General features: G+C 42.2%; 2 protein-coding genes across 2 annotated transcripts in view; both read right to left on the bottom strand.

Annotated features, from left to right (window-relative positions):
- Window positions 1–101: 101 nt before the first annotated feature.
- nobox (NOBOX oogenesis homeobox) lies at window positions 102–13,878 on the bottom strand. The gene is made up of 9 exons (XM_085396155.1): window positions 13,769–13,878; window positions 9,063–9,775; window positions 5,845–6,007; window positions 5,641–5,747; window positions 5,027–5,160; window positions 3,687–3,826; window positions 2,355–2,616; window positions 1,556–1,860; window positions 102–999 (listed from the first exon to the last, which is right to left on the bottom strand). The coding sequence occupies exons 1-9, from the start codon at window positions 13,800–13,802 to the stop codon at window positions 545–547; spliced, it is 2,313 nt and encodes a 770-aa protein (XP_085252281.1). The 5' UTR covers window positions 13,803–13,878; the 3' UTR covers window positions 102–544.
- Window positions 13,879–20,476: 6,598 nt separating this feature from the next.
- Window positions 20,477–25,148, bottom strand: part of sdc3 (syndecan 3) — a 43,903-nt gene continuing 39,231 nt past the window's right edge. The window contains exon 5 of the mRNA XM_085395743.1: window positions 20,477–23,605. Within this exon, the coding sequence (XP_085251869.1) occupies window positions 23,439–23,605 (167 nt within the window). The 3' untranslated portion in view covers window positions 20,477–23,438. The remainder of the gene's footprint in view (window positions 23,606–25,148) is intronic.

The following is a 25,148-nucleotide window of genomic DNA, read 5'->3' as shown; positions in this document are numbered from 1 at the left end:
TTTATTGAACAGTGGGGGTGGGGTGGGGGTGGGGGGGGTCCTCTGAAATGTAGCAGGTTACATTTGTGCAACATTTCTATCACCATATTTTAGCAGAACATGTGACTGAAGCCAGACTTGAATGTCCCTGATTAATTCTTTAGCCAATTTAAAAAATACAGACTCAGTGATGTTATTTTTCAGTGTAGTGTTTCTTCACATCTCATTCTGATTTCTAAACTGGTACCAAGATATCTTTTCTGAGGTACCTGAAATAAGCTACAATTTGAGCAAAAACAAACTGTCCTAAAAAGGGACATCGAAAGACAAAAACAAAATACGCTTCAATTGTTGTTTTAGATTATAAAACCAAGTTAAATGCAGAAATAAATGATTAACAGCGCAATGAGCATTTATTGCAGCCAGCAAACTAAAGCCTGGTGGCTTTCACATTTCAGCTGAGAACATCCTAATAGTAACAAAAACAGGAAATTTAGAAATCCACATATATTATATTTACATAGACAGTTGAAACACATGCACACACGCTCACACACACTTAAAGTCAAAAATGTATGGGAGAAAAGTCGCAGTGGAAGTGGCTGTGGATCTCTCTAGGACTGTCATACTCAATTTTGACACAAGAGGGCACTGCAGGGCTTTCTGGAGAGGCCGCGTTGACCTGCGAGGGCATTAGCAATGACTCCCTGGCTGGAGTATCCTCCACCCTGAGGCAAGAGTGCCGCAGCGTTGACACAGGTGGCAGGACGGTGGCGGTGCTGGTGGTGCTGCTTGTGAAAGTCTGGTTGAGTGAAGGATTCTGGGAATTTGCATGCAACGACTCCTGGTCCTCCCCAGGAAAGAACGAAGGAAGAGGGAGGGTGGTGGAAGAGGTAGGCTGGTGCTCTCGACCGGGTCCCAAGCTGCCAGGGTAAGCAGGAGGGCACTGAGTACGCTGGTGCATGGCTGGCTGACTGCACATGTTGCCCCATGGGTAAGACTGGTACGCTGTAATCCCAGCTGGATGGAAAACACACGCAGATCCAAACAGACTGAAAATTCAGCTTCAGTGGCAGTAATTGAAACCTCAAACATTTCACCTGTCATAAGACTAAGAATGCCAAGAGTATCTGCATACCATTTAATTCTAATGTTTTTCCTGTGCCCTCAACATGACTCCCTTTTGTCTTATTAATCAATGCTGACCTATACATTTCCTTATTAAATCACCATGCAATTTAAACATCCAACTACAAAGCTTCTGATCTTTCTAATTTGCACCACTGACTGAATGGTGACTAAAGCTGATGATATGACAGTGATGAGAGCAATGTATAATACAAGATTAAAAATAATTATTGAAAAACTGAATCCTTGTTCAATGATTGTGCAAACATCTGTTTACATAGAAAGCACCAAGTCAAACTTTCTTTTGACTTCTGGGTTAGTTTACACTAATGTAGGGTGTATAGTTTTTACTTTCCATTTGATCCTATAGGATCTTTTGTCAGAGTAAAATTTCATATTTTTTCCAATACATCAATTAATGCAATCTCATTTTACCCCAGTGACTCACCGTGGTGACCAGATGACTGCAGTAGGATTTGACCTGCACTCTGGGACTGAAAGTAGGCATGACCTGTGGTGGAATAGGTCACCACTCCTGTCGAGTTTCCTCCAGGGCCAAAAGTCAGGTAGGAAGTAGGATTAGACTCTGGAGGGTTAGGGGTGAGGTAGGGGGATGGTGTGAAGTAGGTCATGCGGGGCAGAGATGCTTGAGGTTGGAGCTGAGGCTGGCTGGTGGGGTAGGAGGTCTGGAGCTGGTAAGACAGAGTGTTGCTCTGCTGGCTAGACGTCAGGTAGTCCAAGTCAAAGAGCAAACTGAGGACAACACAAACAAGAATTTAGTGACAAACATGAACATCTTTGATTATTGCTCCATCTGCAGGTTGTGGTTGCACTTATGATTACTTCTAGTGATATCGAGGCAGACAGACACAATCAGAGTTTTATTCTCAGGTCTCACGTTATTTATGAGGTTTCTGCCACCATCTCTATGCAGTACATCTGCGTTACTGAACATGCACAGATACTGCCAACCGTATCTACAAAGTAGAAGTTTTAGTGCTGTCACACATCTATAGTCATACAACCATAATTGTATAAGAACAAAGTGACTAAGTGCAATCTCTCACAGCATATTTTAGCTAAAACTGACTCCCTGCTACTACAGACGCTGTGTGAGCCATCACTACATCAGTATTTCACAGATTCCCTCTCTGCCTACTCTCTGTCCTGCTGTCAGCTCTTATACTCATCCATATTTGAAGCATCCTCTAGTATTCATGTCACAGTTTGCTGTGAGTGGAGCTGACCTGGTGTCAGTCGGCAGAGACTGGGTCTCACGGTGGGCCAAGGTAGAGCCACCCTCCAGAGCATCCAGGAAGAGGGGTGGGGTGTGGGCTGGTGTGTTGAGGAGAGGGGGAGTGGGGTTTGCAGAGTTAAAGGTTGAGGTGAAAAGAGGAAGGCTGGCTCGCCGCAGAGGGGGAGGGCTCTGCATGGGACGGGGGGGATACTCCACCAAACCCTCCTGAGATGAAAGCTGTTGCTGGCCTGTATCCCTCACTCTGCTTTCACCTAACAGATAAAAACCAAGCAATTACAAAGTAAGATTAGGCAGAGATACTGTAGTTTGGTTTCTGTGTAATTTTACTATCTCAACCTGCAGTGTGAAGGTTTGCTGAGCTGAACAAAGATGTCATTCTTCTATAAACACTTTCTCATATGTAGGAAAATCCGTTAATTAAAAACCTATGTTTGTAATGCCATAAAAGCCACAAATTTTATCGAGGTCAAATTTGCTGCTACTTTACATAACCGACCCTACAACTGAAAGAGTTTTGGTGGACAAGCTTTGTCCGCCTCTCTTCCAGTAAAAATAACTAATGTTAACAGAGGATCCTAAGCAAATGTAACGAAATTTTTCAGCCATGATGGAGGTGGGGTGACTGCATCACTGCTTGATCATCCAGACATCAAAGAATTTAAGCTGGTCCGGTTTCTTTAGGGATTAATAAAGTATTCTGATTGTAATCATTCATCAGCACCTCACAAAGGAATGATAATGCAGGTTGAAGGGAAACTTAATCCCAAATCCAAGTTTACATATTTTCCTCTGACCTTTAGACTTATGTATCCATCTAGATTGTTTTGTTGTGATGTTTCCCTTTTCATCAATGGAACGAGATGGTCTTCACATTACAAAAAAACTTAACAGCTTTGTCTGTTTAATCAAACAAAACTAAAGTAAAAATTCAAAAACCTTGTTATGAGCAGTTTTATGTAGGACCTATTTTTTTTTTCCAATGCTACTTTCAGCTGTTCACTTATAGACAAGGGCTCGCCACTGTGGGAAGGTCTGCATGTTTGATTTCTTTTTAATGATTATGTATATTTATTTTTGCACTGGATGTCGCTTATTAGGCAAATGTGTAATGTGCAAAACAAAAGGGCACAGAGCTTGCTAACATCATAGCTCAGCTGAAGGGTGATGCGATCTTTAACACCTTTGTATGCAATTTTAAATTTGGGTTGAGTCGTTTATTTTAACAAGATAAAGAGAATTCCTCACAGACAGACTGAATGCTCATCAAGCTAATGCATGAAAAGCAGAGTGTCGTAAAATGTGCATGTGTGGATTTTCACACCTGGGCTGCTGAGGCTGGACAACAGGCTGCTGTGGGAGGGTGGGCTCTGAGTGGTTATGGTGGGGAATGAAGGTGGCACAGGGGCAAGCTGGGGTAGCTTGGGAGGAGCATAATAACGAGACAAAGAAGCGGCTCCCTTACTAAAACAAAGACAAAGAACAAAAATGCACTTAAGCATGAATCAAATCAAAGTACAGAGATAAAAATCTAGAGAGGTGTGTGTGTGGGTGGGTGGGGGGGGGGGGGGGGGGTCAACTGGACTTCTTTAGGTTTGTGAAGATATCTTGATGAATGCTCAATCATCCAGGTAAGTAGATCTCCAAAAGTTGATTCTGTTCATCTGGACATAGTGTTTTGTGAAGATAATTCACCTCTTATCCAAGAGGCTTCTTCAGTTCTACAAACAAAAGACTGAGAGTCCCAGGTATTTAACGCCTAGTGGGGGCTTTGGAAGTGGTCCTGAGGGTCATTGACCCATTATTGACCCAGAGCCTCTTCACATGAGCCAAGGTGTGTGAGAAGAAGAAGAAGAAAAAAAAAAAGAAAAAAAGAAGGACTGTATTACTATCACCGGGGGTTAAGGGTCAAGTCACTGTGAGGGCTTGCCCAGCCTCATCATGTGACCTTAATAGCTCAGTTGAGGCTCAGCTGAGTAAAGACACAGCAATAACACTTTCAGTACCTACTGGGCTCCGGTTCGAAGTGATCTAGCCTATCGAAAAATGTGATTTCAACAGACGTAACTCAGTCATGAGAGCGACTTAATCACAAAAAACAAAACTACCATTTCTGAAAGCCGACAACGGGGGAAATCCCCCCCCCCCCAAAAAAAAAAACCCCACACACAGAGCAGCAGGTACACCATCGTCTCGAGATTTTCCATTGTTGTGTCGCATACAAATGACGTCACATCAACGATGGTCGTTCACAGTGGATGTGGATTCAATTCTGGTTTATTTATATAGTGCCAAATCACAGCAGTTGCCTCGAGGCACTTTGCATTGTAAGGTAAAGACCCTACAATAATGCAGAGAAAGCAATCAGACGACACCCTAGGAGTGAGAAACAGCAAGAAGAGAAAAAACAACAAACTCCCTTTTAACCGAAGAAACCTTTGCAAGAACAAATGACCTCCTTTACTTCTCGCTCAAACCATCTTGTCTTCTTAGTCCAAAATGTGAGCACTGGCATCCTCAAAAGAGTGACCTTTATTCTTTAAGTGTACAGCCTTCAAACCTAAAGAAGTCATCTACCTTATTTTCTTCAGTCTCTCTAGACTACCATGACCTGGATGACAGCAAACCTACACAGACACACAGAAATAAAAGAAACAGAAATACCTGTTGTGAGCCAGTGTGGGCATGGGATTGATTTGGTGATGTGGACTGTATTCGGCTCTACTCTGTCCGTGTTCCACCTTTGCTGTAACAGCACGTACTTTCCTCCACTTTGCCCTCCGGTTCTGAAACCAGACCTGGGACCCAGAAACATTCAGGGGGGAAAAAATAAGACTGAGGAGGCCAACAAAAAAGGTAGAAACTGCTTTACAGAGGATGAGATGGGATTTTCAGGAACACAAAGAATAAAATGCCAGTAGCACATCTTCATAAGGAAAACATCACAAGTCTTCAGTAAAATTCCACAGAAGATGAACAGAGTAATAATAATAATAATAATAATAATAATAATAATAATGGATACTTTATTGATCCCCATGGGGAAATTACTTGTTTTTCTCTGCATTTGACCCATTCACTCAGTGAAGCAGTGGGCAGCCCACTAAGCAGGCGCCCGGGGAGCAGTGTGTAGGGACGGTACCTTGCTCAGGGGTACCTCAGGGTAGCCGTTAAGTGGATTCGAACCGCCGACCTTCCGATCATGGGGTGACCACTTTACCTACTGAGCTATCCCTGCCCTAAGAGTCTAACCATAGACCATAGAGTAAGAGTCTAACCATAATTCTCTGAGGTGTGACGCCGACTGAAGTAGCAATCACTTTCCTTTTTTCTGCGTCCGGATAGTGATCCTCTTGGAAAAGGGCCTCTAGATGCTCTAACTGATCTGTACGCAAGAGTACGTTAGTGTACACACACACAAATTACAGGACAATAATTTGCATAGCAGTCAAATGTGAGCACACAGAGACGTTTCCCCTCACCTGTGCTGTAGAGCGTCCGTGTCTTCTTCTTCGGTGCAGGTGGCAGCAGGCAGCTGTCCACAGACTCTATCCCTGGCAGCAGTGGGAAGCTGAGGGCTCGACCTCGGCCCCTGGTGCTGTAGCGGATGGAGCGTCGGGTGGAGTATACCTGCGTTATCTCCATCTGCCATGAAGAAACACTACCTCAGCACAGATGTTTTCAGTCAAATTCAGTAAAATGTCCCAATGTTTTTTTTCCCTTTAAAAAAAGGATTTTAAATAGTCAGGTATCAATTATCACATTTTTAAAAGCTAAATATAATTTTGGAGAGTCGTTTAGGGGGGAAAAAAAAGGAAAAACCTTTGAGTGCAGTGCAGAGTTGAATGTTTCAGCCCAAACAAAGCAATGCAGCAATCATTTCCCAAAAATAAAAGTTCATTTAGGACTTCCAGGACCAAGTAATTAATTTCCATTGTTCTTTCCCATATGTGATATTAACACGTCTGTTCCAGGGCTGCAGCCAGCAGGTAATGATTTTTCTCATTTTCTGTTAATTGCTTGGTCCATTAAATCTAGTGAATATAAAAATGCCCACCGCAGTTATCCAGGACCTGATGTAATGTCTTCAAACTGCTTACTTTTTCTGATGACAGACAATAACCAAACATATCAAAACTGCCCAGAGACAAGAACAAGTAAAGTAGTCTTAAAGATTGATCAGTTATGAAAATAAACAGTTCTTCTCCTGCCAAACTGGTAACTGACTGTTCCAGCTCTACCAAACTCACATATCAGTTGTCAGTCTCTGTAAAAATTTGTCTTCAGGTTAGCGTAGTTCAAAAACAATCATTTCTGATTTGATCTGGTCTGAAACGTCTTGCTGTTGTAGAACCAGGGACATTATCTGAGATCTACGTCTGAGTGGTAAACATTAAAAGTACCGATTACTAGCACAGTGCATGCTGTGGGTCCAAGAGTGTCATCCTGGCAAATAACAGTAAAGAACAATTAATTTACCGTTATCACCTTACATAGCTTTTCAGTGAGATGAGATCATTCTCCACACGCTGAATGTGCTCGTTAATGGCTTCAAAGAATCTGTCACCTACGGATATCACACTACATTACACACTGAACATTCAAATCCATTTTCACAGCTGCATCATTAATAATTCAGAGGACTGTAGGTGTGCATATTTCATACACATTAGACTGTAATTACACACTGAATGAGCCATTATTAGAAACCTGTTGAGATTTACTAGAAAATGCAAAACTGTTGGGTTAAAGGTTAAACTTCATGATCAGCAGCCAAGTATAATGTGTTTATTTTTGTCTTTTCACACACTGTAACCCTGAAATTCTCTCGACACAAATGTCCAAATCATTCAGATAAACTGTCTTTGCACTGCTTAATACAGAATCATTTCCACCTGAACCCATATGAGGATGCTACAGGTAATTATCGAGAGTATTCACAACAAGCGAGTGGGCGTCGTGTATCCTGCATTGTCCATGCTTTACTCAGACAGCATCTGGCAGGTTTGTTGGAGAAATTTCTCTAAGCACAACATCCCAGTGCACTTCAGACAAAGCAACGCCCTCGCAAAAAACTACCTCATCAAAATACTCCGAGTTCACCATGCAATGCAGTGAGGAGTGCTCGGACCTTTACATAGGAGAGCAGAGATCTTCGATCAAGAACACAGACAGAGGCCATCTATGGGCACTGTGAACAACCACCACTGAGTGGAGGTAGTGACGCTAATTATCAGCCACCTATAATGCAGTCCTGAAATCCTCTTCCCAACCCCCACAGCTTGACCCATGTGACCTTAATAGCTCACAACAATATGGCAGGGCAATGTCTCACAGAGGAGTCACATCTTGACTCATATGACCCTTAAAGACTGACTGGAGATTTATGCTTCAGCAAGAAATCTATGCTGTAGCTATTAGTGTGTACCTGAATAAATAGAATAAGTGTTTTTAATCTGTACTGCCACTGTTGTGTATTTTTGACTCTCTAAATAAGCTATACACAGAGCACTGGTCAGGTTCCATCCATGAATGTGTTTTTATCGCTAATAACCAAAACAAATCCAGTTTTTCCCTCACTGTTTCTGGAACGCACCAACTTCCAACATGTCTGCAAATGTTTATATAAAGGTCTTAACCTCAAACCCCTCTGAAAACTTATGGGGAAACCTCTTGTGCATCACCCTAGCAATGTGACTACATGTTAGCTCAACGTAGCCCACGATTGTTGCGATTGGCCATTTCAGCACCATCGATTGCAGTTTTGCGCTTCTTCTTCCTTTTTTCCCACCTTTTTCACTGCAGTTTTAAAATTTATTAGTGAAAGTGACAATCATCTCTTCAATATAAGGAACATTAATAATAATAGTATCAATATAAGTACTCACAAATGTCAGCAAATTTCTGGAGGGAGACTGTGTAAACTATTGGAATGGATGTAAGGGAATGTATAAACAAGTGAAAAATCTAGAGGGGCAGATTTCAATCCCTAGTCCCAAGATTTTATTTTTTTTTCTATTGGCTGGCACTACATATAAAAGACCAGGACATTAGCACATCGTAATTAACACAATGCACCATAAATGCCAGCAATGACGTTGGCCATTTGCGTAGGTTACATTGCAAGCACTACAAAGATTCCCAGCAGAAGTCTAAATCGGACAGAACAGGCTTGTCCACATCTTTTAGGACCACATTTAAAGTGACAGCCCCATCAGGGGTTAAATACCTGGGCCTTAAGACATTTAAGAAGTAAAGAAGCTTCTTAGGTGAGTGAAGAGACACCTTTATAAACCCCAAAAAATGTAAGTCCAGTTACCTTCAGTTCAAGTAATTAGGGCTATTTTGACGTGGGTCGGCGAGAACCTTACAAGGACACTCAGAGAGCATCCTTGACAAAACCCAGCAAAATATTAGTGGTGAAAATGCATCCAAAGTTCTTACATGTGAAAAAGAACCACTCGAGGGAATGTACTGACATGATTTCCTAACATTGTTGGGGTTCATGTGTGAAACTGGCTTAAGTTTGAGAAAGATCTTAAATCTGCGTGTCTGAAATACAGCAGCACACAAACAGAGTTTGGTGTGAATGTGTCACTCAGGTTCAGCGTGCAATGAATCTTGAGCAAATGAAAGGGAAAATACATTTCAAGTAGTTCACAGATCACCAGGTATGAGCACATGAATGGTCTCCTCTCACCTCAAGTGGTTGTGGGCCCTGCTGGGGGACACTGTGAGGCAGAAGGGGGCTATGAGGTCTTTTGTTACTCTGTGGCTGAGGACATGTGGGCTGGATGGAGACAGGAGGCTGCGAGGAGTACAGCAGGGGGATGGGAACTGGGGGACAACACAGCCCTGTCCCCCCAAACCCCAAGTAGAGTGGGTCAGAGAGGTCACAGCTGTTCGTCAGAGCCGAGGTCTCCTCTGAGCTCATCGCTGGCACCTCCTGTGTCTCACTTTTCTTCATCTCCTCAGACCTCTCACCAACATCCTTTACTCCTCTCTTACTTCTCACCTGCTCACTTTGCTTCCTCCCTCGCTTCTTCTTACTCTTCTTCTGCTCATCTTTTTGTGCTAAGCGCTTTGTCACTGTACTCTCTTGTTCATCAGCAATTGTTTCCTTGGCCTTCTCAATCTTGTTGTCTTCCATCTGCACCTCCTGTGCCGCCCCCGCTTTCAGCCCACTCTCAGGCTTCACCTGCTCCTCCTCTGTCACAACTTTCTCTTCTTTCCCCCCCTCCCCATCCTTCTCTTCTCGCCATGTCTCCTCTGCTGCCTCTTCATCCTCCCACTGACTAAACACTTCCTCCTCCTTTTCCCTCCTCTTCCTCCTCCCCCTCCTCCTGCTCATGTTCCCTCGGTTGCTGTTTTTTGACAAATCCTCCAGTTCCTCACACAGAAGGCTTGGACAGTCTGCAACAGAGTAAAGCAAGAATTTGTTTTTTAACTTAAAAATTTGGACTAAAAATCACTCATCTGGTTTTACTTCAGCATCCTACCTTCTAGTAATATAGTACTCTGGACATTAATGAGTTCATAATTATCATCAACATATTACATCTTGACTTCTACAAGAATACAATAATAACAGAGATACATTTTTGGATCAGGCCAGTCTGAAAAATGAATACAGGCTCAAGAACTTCAAAGCCAGAATTCATTTTGTGGCAGTTAGGAGAAGGCTTTAATCTTTAAGTTCCAGCCTACTGCACTATGTTTTCATTATGTATCATTTTACCCAGTTTATTTGGTCAGATATTGCAAAAATATGCCCAAATATGCGTGTTTTTCCTAACAAGCTCCTGAAAACTGAAGGTTTCTCACCTCAAGTCATTATAAGCTGGAGCTAAGTACTATAAAGCGAGTTCAACATACCCAGGTTGTCTTTGTGTTATCTGGACTCCCTTATCCGAACATATTTAGTCAGGAACACATCAAGCTTTTATCAACTCACTAAGTTAACCTAGGTTTTAACCTGCACATTCACATTAAACTGGGTGGCATCTGTGGCATTATCAACAGAAAACAGATGTTAGTAACAGAGCAGCTGATTGTTCAAAAGATGAATCTATAATATTAGAAAACCATGAATTGGTTGAACACATAATACAGACTGAGAGAAACACAGCTGCTCCAGACAAAGCAGTGGTGGTGAAGGAAAAGCACTGCACAGTAGATAAATACTGACAGCGCTGAATGAATGCATGGACACTCAGTGCTTTGTAAGACAGGAAAAGAGAGGGTAATAAAGTTTAGCCTATTTAAAGCCAGGAGAGAAAGACAGCAAAAATGCCCACTGTTTATCAGAATCTCATGGATTATAATGAGTAAATGACTAAATTAATGTTTAGAAGGCAATGTTAGTTCTCATTCTTTCAGCTGCAGCTTCGCTGTTGGTTGATGATCTGAGAGCAAGTGAAGAGTAAATGCAACAAACAGAATTCAAAGGCAGGCTTAGTCTATGTGCAAATTAAATACAAACCAGCCAAAAGTGGAAGGGAAAAAATAAGGGGAAAAAAAGGTTTATCTAAAAATATATCTCTCTTATTGATCATCTGGGAAGTGTGAAGACACTAGACTCTCCTACTATCCACACAGGAAGTCAGAGGAATCTTCCAGGAATGGTGTCATTTCACAGAGAACTGACAGGTCAGTAGACGCTGATTTCAGACCTAATGATCTCTAATCTAGGGAACAAGTTATCATGGTGAAGCACCCTGGTAAGAAGTGAACCATCTTAATAGCACAGAAAAACCCTGATAACCAGACAAGATAAAATCCGACTCCATCATCAGGCCTCTGCAGTGTTGGGAAAAGTGAACTAACACCTTTTTTTGTGTGTTAACTAGTAAAACTACAAATGCTTCCTTCACCAAAAGGAAAGTTGTTGTTCAATGTCATTCTTTTTATTTCCCAACCGGTTCCCAGGTTGAGCACTCTGCAGACAAGTTAGAGCAGGAAGGCTGAGACGGTTTGGACATCTGTAGGGGAAGTAGTGGATATACTGGACAAAGGATGTTGAAGATGGGAGGGAAAAAAGGAAGACCTCGGAGAGAAAGGTGAGATGCAACCTTTCTGCATATGCGGGTGATTCCTGCCATTTATTAGCTCGAAAAAGGTGAGAAGGGATTCTTTAGCAGTTACCTGGCCGTCCTGCGTGGTAGTGAACCTGCAAATTCCTGTATCGATACCATACCAAGTAAACACAGGGCCAGTATTACTGATACCAAAACCAATAGTGATACTTTTAACTTATAAAAGGCAGCTTATGTAGGGGAGCTCATCGTTTCATGACTTATGAGATGAATCATCACCAATCTGCAAAATCTGAACACATTTTAATAGGGTTAACATATCGATCCTATTGTGCTAGTATCAATCCGATACCGATACCAGTGATGGTATCAGTACTACGGATAATTGGGTCGTTAGTGGCTCACGGCCTAGCTCCACTGCTTGGCATCTGACCAGACAGGTGACGCGTTCCCTAGATTTTATTTATTGTTGTTGGCTTTTGAGTTTACGCTTTTAATATAAACTTAACTGAGTGGCACTTTTGCTGGGTTGACTTAATTTCTTATGACACTGTGCAATAATTTCATTACATGTTCACTGTCAAGTGGGTCATTGCTAGGTTTTAAAATTGCTGTAGTTAACCAAACTATATTTCTGTCTTTGGTAATAGGGATGGGAATCGAGAACCGGTTCTTGTGTAGAATCGGCTCCCAGTAGTCCAATTCCTTGTTGTTAGTCAGCCTGCCTATCATCCTGCTTCTGTTTCAGTTGCACTTGTGGTCCTGTGTTAAAACACTGGCACAGTCTGCAGCGTGGATATGGATGTTACTCTTATTTCACAAAAGGACGAGCACGGGATGGTGAAGTGGAAACTACATCCAGCTCAGAAACAACTGCATTATGCTGTTAACACTACTTTGACTCTTCACACACACACAGCATGCTAATACTAAGCCAACCAGACAGCATGCTAAAACCAAGCTAGCCAAGAACCCAGAGTGAAAGCTGAGTGAATGTGGGCCCCAGCCCAGCAGCCAGACCCTGAACTTTAACAGGTAACAAACATAAGCAGTTGGGTTGCAGCCTCCATTTCTAGATGTTCATGTTTCTAAAGTAGAATCACTTTCAAGTGTTTTCGTGCTGGTTTTCATCTTTACTTTGTGTTCACAACTAAATACTAAGAGAAAGATCATTTGTGTCACCCTCATTAGGATAGGGATTTGTGCTGTGTGTAAGATTGTAACCTCAGGTTTATATTGTTAAATGGTAGTTTTGAGACAATACGTTTCAGCTATTTTATAGAGTAACATGAAAGTAGTGCAATGAGCAGTGTAACAAATTACTTAATTACTCCAAAGAGAAAGTAACACACACTGCTCACACACACACACACACAAAAAAAAGGGAAAATGCCTCCAACATACACAAACATTTGATCACACAACATGCTATTAATTTGCATGAATGTAATGTCTTCAGGAGTTTTTCCTTCCCACTGTCGCCAAAGTGCTTGCTCATAGGGTTCATATAATTGTTGGATTTTTGTATGTAGGTATTATTGTCGGGTCTACCTTACAATATAAAGTGCCTTGAGGTGACTGTTATTGTGATTTGGCGCTGTATGAAGAACTGGATTGAATGTGATATACTGCTTAGTCATGGTGGTGATAAGGAATCAAATCAATAGGTGATATCAATATTGGAATCACTAAACTCATCAATTTCCATCTTTATTTGGGTAATTTTGATTCAGTCCAGCTTCTTTTCTTTTCTCTTTTTAAATTATTCAAACTGAAGCAACCTATATTAATGAAAAGCACAGCTCAACTCTGAAAATGCCACAAAGCAGGTGTATATGCATTCATGAACTCTCACGCCGCTCAGCTACATTGGTGCATTTTCCTCTGTCACTCACTGAGCTGGAGTCAGATAAGGTACCAGTATTTGGAGAAATAACCCGATGATGTTTGAAGATTTCTTTCACATCTCCAGGGTCACGTGGTGACCCGCAGGTCAAATAAAACGCGCGTCGGTCTCGGGAGGAGCAGCAGCCTGCGGTGGCTTAATTAGTGTCCCAGCCGTGCGCCGCCTCGTGCCACCACCTCACCTGACCGTTAATTAACTCTGAGCGGCTAGGTGCTGCTAAACTAGCCAAGCTGTCCCCATCTCCAAACACCGGGTCGTGAATGTTAATAACCGTGTTTTAAGTCGTCTCCGCGGAGCAGAGCTGCACTGGGAGCTTCACTCACAGGGGGAAAAAATAAAAGCTTTAAATAAGACGTCTTTCAAAAGTTTGTTAAAAAATGGTGTTAAAAGTTTGTCCGCGTGCATCAATTGAAAAGGCTAAAACAAGCCAATAAAACAATTAAAGGGCAGCCTGAGTATCCTTACCCAAGTCTTCACCTGCGTCACCGTCTTCGTCCATGAACGCCACCGTCAAAACCAATAAACTTGTGCTAATAATCAATTAAGTCGAGCAGACAACGAAGCGAATGTCTTCATGACCGCAGGTTAATGGGCTTGATTGATTGATTACCTCTCTCTGCTGTGTGACGGAGAATTATCACGTGAAGGGTGAAACAGAAGCAGCCAATCACAGAACAGAACAGATGCACCATAACTCTACTTTTACAAGGAAAAAAGGTGTCTCAAAACCAGGTAACGACTTCCTGTTCAAACAAGAAGCCTGAGTTTTATCCTTATCTAGTCTCGCTCATCGCAAACAGCTAAAAAAAAAAAGCTTAAATAAAAATGGCTTCTGAGGGCTCAGGTCTGAGGAGGTTAAGATATTGCCATCTATCGATTTTATCCCGTTTATTCATTTCTTTCTGGGACAAGTTTTATGTTTATACTTTTTTATTTTACAGTACAGGGGATTTACTTGTGAATCATTCAAGCATAAAAAAGGCATCTAACTCAAGGCATGTGCCATTGAACTTAGTGAATAACCAATTTAGGCACTTTGTTACTAGCAGCCTGTCGCTAAAACAAATCGTTTGGTCCCATTTCTTTATTTTAATATATGAAAAATGTCAAAGATAACACAGTTTGACAGGCATAACATTCTGTTTCTGCATCATCAAGATGATCCCGAAGAGCTGCTCATGGAAAACCTGGCATATGTCAGCATCGGGTGCAGCGTATACTTAAAGAAATTTAAGGAAACTGGAAAAGTGGAGGACAAAAGAAGAAGGGACATACCTAAAGCAACTATACAAAAAATGAACAGCATCTAAAAGTCAAGTTCTCAAGAAATCAGAAATAATCCAGCAAACAGCTGAAACAGGACCCGAGAGATACATCTGGGCTTTCAGTTGATCCATCTACTGTTTATTGAAATTTCATCAAAAATGTTCTCAGTGGAAGGGAAGGCCACTTATCCTTCCACCTATTAAATTCAGGTTCACAGGGGGCCTGGAGCATATCACGGCTGCCGCAGAATAATAGGCAGACTACTACACACTGGCAGAAAACCATTCACATTCACAGTTAATGCCAATTTAGAATCACCAGTTAACCTAACCTCACTAACTGCATGTCTTTGGACTGTGGGATGAAGACAAAATACCTGTAGAGAACATGCAAGCTCCACACAGAAATGCTCCGGCCAGGTTCGATTTGGATTTGAACCCAGGACCTTCTTGCTGAGGCAACAGCACTAACCAGCCCCATTGTGCTACTCTAACGATGAATGATGAATCAGGCGAGTGGTGTTGGAGCTCTTTTCAAAAATTAATGTAATTATGAACACAGAAAAGTGCTGTCAGAATTTGATCCACCGTGCAATACCATCTGGAAAGCATCTGAATGGCAGCGTGACAATGATGCCAAACACACTGTCAATGCTGTAAAACCAAACCTGGATAGAAAAACACACAATGCAACGCTATCAGGAGTTCAGGTTGTGTTGAAGAATGATAGCGGTCTGAACAAATACCGACTTTCAAGCTCATTAGTATTGTACAAACTCTGTTTTTCCCTTATATACTGTATTGCATCTAAATAAATCATTGCACCTTAAGCAGCTTGAGGTTACGACACAGCTAACAGCTGTACAATGTTTTTCCCATTTTCTTTTTTATGAACCTAATTTCTCAGATCACAAACTATGCCTTTATTGTTGGTTTCTAACTTGCTCCTATGTGTTTAAATGGCTTTTTTATTTTTAAAACAAAACTGTTTGTTGGGGAAAATGAATGAGAACATTTAAAATGACCCTCAATATGAAATAGGTAATTATTATTATATGTATAGTATGTTGATAAAAGTGGATTCTGGGATTACTTGAAGCATTTTTGCTGTAGTAGGTGAGATGAGACGTCTAAAACAAAATCATTCTGTGAATCATGTAGCTTATTTAAACTAGATCATAAAGACAAAATGAATGTTTTGATATAATCACCAAGGCGCTGTAGTTTAGATGCAGATTTGTTACACCTCTTAACATACTAGACTCTAAATGCAGGAAAACTAAAGCCGTGGCTTTGCGGGGGAACTACATGTAGTTTTTAGTTTGAGATCCCGTGAAATAAAGACACGTGTCGCTGCTACACATTTGCTACACATTTGCAAATGTATCTGAAAGATGTTTTATTTTCTTTCAGCTTAAATTAATAATCATGTAATCCGTGAAATCTACGCTGGGACTCCTCATGGTTAACCCAACCCTACAGACTGTCAGCTGAGGATAAACAGCGCTGATCCCTTGAGCTTCTTACTCCACAAAGGTCTAAAAAAATAAGCCGTTGTAAAATCAGACACAAACGCACCACAGCCTGCTATCTGTATTTTTGTAGTATGTAAAATTACAGCTGAAAATAACCAGGTTAAAACTGGGTAGTAAATCAGGTTGTCTCTGCCACGGTTGTTCCTCTGTTACCCAGCAGATGGGGTACTGGTTGGACCCCAGGCCTGCTTCATTCTTCCCCAACTCTACTGTGCAGCTTTGGCTCGGCTGTTCCACCCCTCCCACAGGAGGCTCACACACAAGGAGCCCTCAGCCTCTGTGCAGAGGCATATTTCCTCATCAGCAGCCCGCTCTCCAAGGCCAGGACAGCTTGTTAGCTTTGCTGGATGATAGCCAGCTGCAAACCCACTACTCGGGTGACCTTGGTCTCATCTGGTCTCATGCTTGAAGAGCAGGAATAATCTCCTTTCCTGTGTGTCTGTGTTTGTACTCACAAATCCCCACAGACAGTTTATCTAACTTTCAGTGAGGAGGGAAGAGGGAAAAAAAGATATTTTTATGTGTTGACTTAAGAAAAATAACATCTCTGTCTGTTTCTCCCTCGAGGGCCCACAGAGTTAAACAAGTGTAAATGAGGTGCTAAGAAGCTGTGATCACGCAAATACAAATACAGCATCTCTCTTAGATGAAGCACAGAAGAGAGGAGAGCTGCCTCTAGTGTCAGCGGGTCGAAAAGAATGGCACGCAGGCCGAGCTAATGCTGGCTGGTGTGTGAGAACATGGAGGCAGACTTTGTGTCTGCACGCAAGCGCCTTTAAATGCATGTTACTGAAATGTATTCATCTCCTGTTTCAAGTGCTTCGTTGCTGAGTCATGAGTGGACCCAAGAATAAAGCCTGGACCTCAAGTTTGAACAATCTTCAGCCGCCAAGGGAGCTGAGTCACATTTAAGACCGAGATATTGAAGGAAAAGTTCACCCACATTACAACACTGCATGTGATCACAATAAACTCATTTAAGCTTCCCGGTTTGAGGGGATTATTTGGGATTTTTATGCATCTCCTGCAGCAAAACGGATACAAATGGAACTTCATGTGCCCTGCCCACAATGTAGAAAAGAATTACATCTAAATAATTCAACGGTAGCCTGTCTTTCGAGCAACATTGTCTTGGTGGGTAATCCACAGACTACAGTGACAGTGTTCACTGTAACCAGAAGAAAAGGCAGTTTATAACCACTGTGAGTGCTACAAGCTGCAGACTGCATTAAGATGGAAGTGAAGGGTTGAGAAATCTGTAAACCTGGACAAAAAGAACAAAAAGGTCTGCATAGCAACATCAGGTTTTTGTAGTCTGAGTGAAGTCCTGTTTATCCTTGAAGAAATTTTACAAACTGCAGCTTTGATTAGGAGGAGGAGAGGGCACTAATAATGAGGTCAAAACACTTAAACATTACTCCGGTAGAATCAAAATTAGCTGCGCCGAACAGTTAAAGTTTATAATTACATCTTCTGAAAGACTTTTCCAAGTAGCAGGTACATTTGATGGCACCCCTTCATCCAGCCTGTCCTAGTCTACAATGAGCGAGAGGCAGGCACGCCCATCAACAAACCTGTGGCCACTTTTATAGGTGGTGAAAGAAAACTGGATGAACAGAGGAAAGCCATACAGTCACAAACTGCCCCAAAGTGTCACAAACGCCTCACTGGAAGAGCCGATTCAACCCTGAACCTTTTTACTGTGATGTGCATTTAAAATACTTCATTAACTGAAAGCAGACTTGCTGATTGTGGAATGTGCAGTGTTTGCTTATGAGGGAAGATGCATTATTACATATAAAACCAAGGCTGGATTACCTTGACCCCGAGGGACTCGGAAATTCCCTGGTTCATTGAATGTTAATTAGTTTTGGTGATTTGATTAATGGTGCGTTTGTTAGCAAATTAGCACAGCTAAAGTACAATACCTAAGAAAGTGGGGGGTGGTATTGTTTTGTGAGTGTTTCGGGCCTTTTAAGCAGGGAAGTATGCGTCAAACTAATATCTGGGGGGTAGGTAATAATTTGCAGAATATATGACGGTGATGGTGTCTGGTGAAATAATGAGACAGTGCTGTATGTATGTATTAAAGAAATATTGGGTTCTCGCAATACAGTCAAGAAGTTTGGTCTAAAGATAAGAAAGTTCACCTACATGCACCTTTAAAACAAACAAACCTGACCAAGAAGAGTACCCCTGAAACTACAACTGGTTGTTTTTACACTCTGTAATTTGTATGTTTAATACATATACACAGTGTAATAGTTTGTGAACTTTACAGGTGCTGGTGTGCAAACATTAAGGCTAGCTGTTTCACCATTTCCAGTCACATGTTAAGCTAAGCAGTGGCCTATAGTTTCCTATTTACTGTATGAGAGCGTTCTCAATCTTCTCCGCTAACTGACGTGGTTTCTTCCTAATCTTAAATTGACCCTCATGCATATTTTAATAAGATCTGAAGGCAGGGGGTCAAGGACGTAAACAACATGAAAGCACAAATCCATCCTGCCGTGCATCAGGGGTTCAGGTTGTTGGTGGTGTAATGGGGTGGGGGATATTTTCTTGGAACATTTTGGACCTCTTCAGTACTAAATGAGCATTGGATAACTAGGGATGCACCGATACCGATACTGGTATCGGGGCCGATACTGTAAAATGTGTGTGTACTCATACTCGTAAAAGTTAACCGATACCATGAACTGATACTGAATTATTTCATTAATCAGAGATTGGCTTGTCATTTTTGTTGTAGTTTTTTTAGATTGGCCACTAGGGGGACATCCTGCGCTAAACAGGCACAGGGTTAGACGAGTCAGACTGGCAGCTCCAGATAAAGAGAAACTGGAGGCTGCTGTAGCTAGGCTAAACAAAATGTCAGCAGTGTGGACCGGAACAGCCAACTTTAACTCAGGTTTTGGAAAAGCGATGAAAAATGTCAAGAGAAAATCCACGGGCAGTTAAAATAACAGAGGCTCTGACTCATTTTATTGCTCTGGATGACCAGCCAATGCCAGTCGTGGAAAGCATAGGATTCTTCTCAGCATACTCGAGCTGCGATATGAAATTCCCAGCCGCCCACACATCAGGGAGATAATGGTGCCAAAACTTTCTAAAGCAGTAAAGACAAGCAGTGTGTGCGCGATGTCAGTCCTTGGTTTAACAGCAAAGTGGACTGATGATCCACAGGCAGATGAGGAGTTTGTTCGTCAATGCCAAATACTTTCGTTATTTTGTTTGTTTGTTTACAATATGGACACTCTGCAACAATTGAAAAGTTTATTTTATTCTCAAACCTAATTTGTATTAATTTTATTCCAAACAGAAGTGTTTATTTATTATTCCGAAAGCTCGAGACAGTGCCAATAGTTCAGTGATATTTTGTTAAATTACAATGTGGAGACTCTGCAATAATTTAACAGAAGTGCTTATTTTTCACTTGAAATTTTTTTGTGGTCATTTTTATTAAGATATTATTTATTATCGGCAGAGAATAAAACAAAACGTGTCTTCCAATTCATTGCATTTGTGTGTGTGTGTGTGTGTGTGTGTGTGTGTGTGTGTGTGTGTGTGTGTGTGTGTGTGTGTGGTAGAAGTATCGGTTTTTGTAATCTGTATCAGCAAGTACTCAGATCCAAGTATCGGTATCGTATCGGTTTGAAAAAATTGGTATCGTTGCATCCCTACCTATAACCTACATTTATCTACAGTAAAGAGCAACAATACAGCAACACCATGTTCTTTATAACTTTATAACCTGTTTCCAGCAGGATAACACACCATGTCACAAATCTTAGATGATCTCAAACTGGTTTCTTGAACACGACTGTAATCAAACGACCTCCATAGTCACCAAATCTCAATGCAGAGAGCACCTTTGGGTAGTGGTGGAACAGGACACATCATGGATGTGCTGTGTGATGCTATTTTGTCAGTATGAGCTGATGACTTTGTAGAATATACCGTATGTCACAAAGACTTCAAGCATCTCTGAAGGCAGAAGGAGGTCCAACCTGGTACTAGCAAGATGTACCTCATGAATCAATCGATGAGTGTATACATGTGTTGTTGCCATAGTTTTGTCCCATCTGCATTTTTTATTATTACAGCATAGTTTTATCCATTTATAGCAAGTTATTTTTGTGTCTCTTGACTATGGGTCATTGACCTTAATTAAACTTCAGGTTGAGAAACACTGCTGTTGTGAGATTATAGATCATTAGCCACCAAAAAGACAGCAAAGGAATAATTGCACAATTTTAATGTCACACAGTTATGTAGTTCCTTGGTTGTTTGTGTCATTAGTCACAAATTCTTGAGAGGAAAAGAGAGTTTTTTAATCTATTTCAGTTTAAAAGAAGACAGGAGAGGACAGATTTACCCAATCAGGTTTTTTATTTGGAACAGAGTGGCAGATTAGTGACAGGGCGGTAGCGTGGAGGATCCGCCTCCTTTCGCTCACTCAGCCAATGACAGAAACTCAGCCTTAAAAAATGCAAATGTATAAAAACAGGAATGGGAACAGCAAACATAGAGTAGTGTAGCCTCCACTGGGCTTCACACACACAAACACACGCTCACACGCACACTCTCAAACATGCACACTAACACTCACACACACACATACAAATTTACCCTCTTTCTCTCAGACACGCACACACGTCTTATTTGGCTACGCAGGCTTAAATGGCTACAAACGCACACGTTTACACTTTGACAGTCACTTTTAGAAAAGACAGTACGTGTTTATATCATTCCTGCCTGTGAGAAAGTGGCGTGTTGTCTGTCCATCTGTCCTGCGGCAGACAGACAGGTAGACAAGTCAGACAGACAGTGAAAAGACACGGTCAGTGTGTGTGATAGCCACTGTGAGGGACGAGCCGCCCCACATTCAGCAGTGAACAGACTAAACACACCCTCACGCACGCAGAAACACACGCACACACACACACTCGCGTCGACAGGCTAGTCAGTGTACACAAGAGTCTGCTGTGAAATATCAAGGTGAAGCACTCATGCATACGCAAACACACAGGTAGCAGGTTTAGATGAGGTGCAGACACAGGCGCGCACAGGTATTCTTGGACTGGCGACGGGAAGGAGGGAGGGAGGGATGGAAGGAGGGGGCCCAGGTAACTACACACACAGGAGTGGAAGAGTTGTGTTACCTGCATGTGGAAGAGCGTGAGAACTGCTGGAGTAGGTAAACAAACACTCGACCACAGTACATTCCAGCTTTAACTCGCCCCTCTCTTCTTTTAAAGACGCACACTTGGACAGAAAAAAATGCGCACACACACTCACACACACACACAGACAGAGCCATCCGCACACACCCAGACGAGTATAGTTTTGACTCCCATGCATTTTTGTTCTACAGTACTGAGTATAATAGAAGCTACTAGCCCAGTCGCACTGGTGTGTTTATTGTTACAATCTCTTAGATAGAAGCACAGCCCGCCTGTCTCCTCACGTTGTCCCCTCCCCTCCCCCAAAATGCTCCCACGGCAGGTTAACGTTGACCTCATAAACACTAATTCATTTTCCTCTCATAACCAAAGCTCTAACGGCAAATGTTATGACTGAATTAGTGCACGTGGGAGCAACTTTTTTTAAAAAAAAAAAATTTCATTAAAGCCCCTCACACTTCCAAGAGGCCCCTCCCATCCCCAAACAGAGAGACAATGATGGAAGAAAGAAAAAAAAATCATAAGGTGAGGCATGCAAAAGGGTGTGTGCGTTTATGGCTGTGTGTGTATGTGTGTGAGAGGGGTGGGGTGGAGGGCGTTTATTGGATGATGGCCGGACGTGGAGTTGTGCTTTTACACAAACAGACCAAACTCTAAACCAACCGGCAACTGATCGATAACTAACCAATAACATTGAAACCACCTGATCTTGCTGGAAATCACAAGTGATGACTATCACTATGACGACGACGATGATGGCGATGACGGCGACGAGGGGTTCGATATGCGCTCGTGTGATATGATTTACAGTCTACTCAACGTCGGCGCGGTGTGTTTCAGTGCGCTGCGAGTTTTATTTCAGCTGTTGTGTGTTTGGTGTGTGTGTGCGTGCGTACGTGTGTGTGTGACAAGAGCACAGCTCATCTAAAGGGATGACGTGATGTGATGGATAAAAACTCTTCATGGTCATGCAGATGGTTAGTGACGCCAGAAAGGATACGCTGATATTTACATATAAACTTTTTTCTTTTTTTAAACTGCTAAATACACATCCTCCTGTTTATTATTATTATTACGGCATTATTATCATCATCATCATTATTATTATTGTTCACCATCCAGCCCAAGAACATTGATATATTATTGATTATTATTACTATCCATAACTAGTCTTTATACAGCTTAGAGGAGCAGAGGGAGGGGGGCCTGCCGGTGTCTCCGCAGCGGCTCCTTGACGTTGTGAAACACGCCGAGCGCTGAGCACCGTTTTCTGGTTGGCCGAGCACAGAGCGAGAGGTCAGCGCCACCTTCGAGCAGATACGAGTGTGTGTGTGTGTGTTAGCGTGTGTTTATGCGTGGCTTTGTGGACGTGCGTTTGTGTGTCTTTGAGCACCAGATTGACGGAAGGCACACAAAAGAGACCTTTCCTCTCACCTTTGACCCCGGGCTCTGTGCGGCCAACCAGACGCTCTGTATGGTTTGTTTTTCTTTTTTTTTTCTTTTTTTTAAGTGTATGTGTAGAGTGGGGGTGGTGGTGGTGAGAGGCAGAGTAGAGCCCGATCTAATAGTTAGTCTGTCCATAGGCTCACTCCACCCGTCTCCACCCCTCTCCTCTCCCCTTTCAGGCCTTTTTTCAGATTTGCTCCGTTAAAAACAGAAGAGGATCTCTCTCTCTCTCTCTCTCGCTCTTTTTGTGTGTGTGTGTGTGCTGGAAAACACAGGTTGCAAGAGCATGTGTTTTGTTTTGTTTGTTTTCTTACAAAATAATCATATCATTACATACAGAACAAGAGAATCTGTAGAATATTAATAACAACATTTACTTTAAAAACATCTCGCGTGTACGTGTTATTTTTTTTCTGAATATATTTGGATTTTTTTTTCCTTTTTTTGTCCTCTTTTTTTCTCGTTTTCTTTGAAAAGAAGGTTCCATGTCTGCAGAGAGAAAGGCGCTCTCAAGTATGGAGACGGGAGGAGAGAGGGATGAGGAGACCCGAGCAGATAAGGAGGGTGGGGGGAGAAGAAGAGGAGTAGGAAGGATGGAGGAGGAGGAGGAGGAAGGGCAGGACTTATAGAGTATCTTTCGCTCTTCTCTTGCTCGCTCTTTCTCCCTTCCCGGTGTGCGGCGTGTCTCTCTGGCGTGTCAGTGTTATGCATAAAACTCCTCCTGCTTGTCCGGTTTCTGGTAGGTGACGGTGGCCTGTTTGGGTTCCTCCAGCGTGTAGCTGCCCTCGTCCTTCTTCTTCATCCTGTACACCAGCAGCATCACCAGGAAGGCAGCGAACAGGGCGCCCACCACGCCTCCCACTATCACCGCTACAGCGAGATGGAAACAAGAGTTAGTCGTGTCAAATTTGCAGCAGATTAGATGCTACAAACACTCAAACACACGCAGAGACAAACACTAAAATGCCATTAGAGCCGCTGGCACGTCTGCGGCCGACTATGAAACAACACGGAGCTGCTTTAGAAACACTTCTAGCAAATCTACCACAGCATCACTACCACCTTCCTGCTAAGTGAAGACGGATGAGCCCGAATGTGCCAAAATACATTCTGTGCTGCCAACCGCTTTGTGTTAAAACTGCAGCCCTGCAGTGCCACATAGCAGTTTAACCCTGTGGGGGCTGCCGGGGCCAATCAGCAGCAGCTGCTTTGTTTCCCACCGTCCTTTGCTTCCTCTGCTTATCTTGTCGAAATGGTTAAAAACGCCCTCATTACAGTGACTGGCATCCACGCCAAAAGCGGGAAACAAGCGCTTTGTTTCCATTCTTTGCGTCGGGAGAGTTTACTTTGTTTATCTCCATTTCTGCTGAAGGGATTTAATTAATGCAGTTTTTCCACCGCGTACTTTCACCGCAAAATGTATTCCCCTCGTCTGCCTCGTCGCACCGTTTTACGTAATTAAATCTTCTATAAGATTTCAGTCGGTTTTATCTTCTTTTGCCCAATCATGCAGTGCGTAACTACAGTCTGTGCGTTTCACCGTGTCTCTTTATCTCACCGTCTCTGATTTTGTTTATACTCAGACTTAAGGAATGTTCACTGCACCATTTCAAGTTGCTGTCAAGATAGCACATAATGAACCACTTGTCCGCGAATTCATAATATCAAGTCATCATTAAGACGAATGACTAAATCAAGGATTTTAGTCATGCTGGTGGGGCTGGGCCATGGATGGCATTGTCATTCAGCCCATCTGTCCACCGCTTTTATCCAGAATTAAATTGGACAGAATGGCCTGAAATTTGGCGAGGATACTGATGTTCCCCTCGGGATGAATTGTGTCAACTTTACTGAGCTCGCTGCATTTCTGAAAGCAAAGAAATTATAATTTTATTCCAAAAAATTTTGTTTGAGTTTAGTTCTGAATAACAAGTGGTACCCAGCCGATGTGCAAGACAGCAATAATATATTTAGCATGTTCGCAGTAAAGAGGACCTATTATGTTCTTATCCTTCTCCTTTTTTCTTCCATATACAGTCATGCAAAAAATAATGCTTTCATACCGCTCGAAGCTTTCCTGTGAAAAGCTGAAAATACCTCATGATTCAGTAGATTGTAGATTCACCTTTAGCAGGAATGAGTGGAAGTAATTGTTTCCTGTATTATTGTATCAGTCTCTCACATCATTGTGGGGGATTTTTGGTCCACTCTACTTTACAGTGTTGTTTTAGTGCATTGAGGTTTGCAGGTTTATGCCTGTCATTTTCATGCCGGCCATTGAAGCACCTTGATTATTTTCTTTTTGAGCCATTCTGTTGTAGGCTTGCTTTGTGCTTGGGTTCGTTGTCCTGTTAAATTGAACTTTAGCTGTTAGACAAATGTTCTCACATTTGATTCTAGAATAATTTGTCAT

The sequence above is a fragment of the Rhamphochromis longiceps genome, linkage group LG22, assembly GCF_057381845.1.
Source record: "Rhamphochromis longiceps isolate RC_006_pf linkage group LG22, R_longiceps_female_GT1.1, whole genome shotgun sequence".
In the NCBI taxonomy this organism is placed as follows: Eukaryota; Metazoa; Chordata; class Actinopteri; order Cichliformes; family Cichlidae; genus Rhamphochromis; species Rhamphochromis longiceps.
Note: the sequence above shows the minus strand (reverse complement) of the source record. Positions and strands in the feature narration are given on the sequence as shown.

Excerpts from the sequence above, each read along its gene's own strand:
- nobox (XM_085396155.1), bottom strand. The coding sequence starts at position 13,802 with ATGGACGAAGACGGTGACGCAGGTGAAGACTTGG. Across the intron at positions 9,776-13,768 it reads TGACGCAGGTGAAGACTTGG|ACTGTCCAAGCCTTCTGTGT; the intron begins GTAAGGATACTC and ends ACTCTGTTGCAG. Across the intron at positions 2,617-3,686 it reads GTCCAGCCTCAGCAGCCCAG|GTGAAAGCAGAGTGAGGGAT; the intron begins GTGTGAAAATCC and ends TTTATCTGTTAG.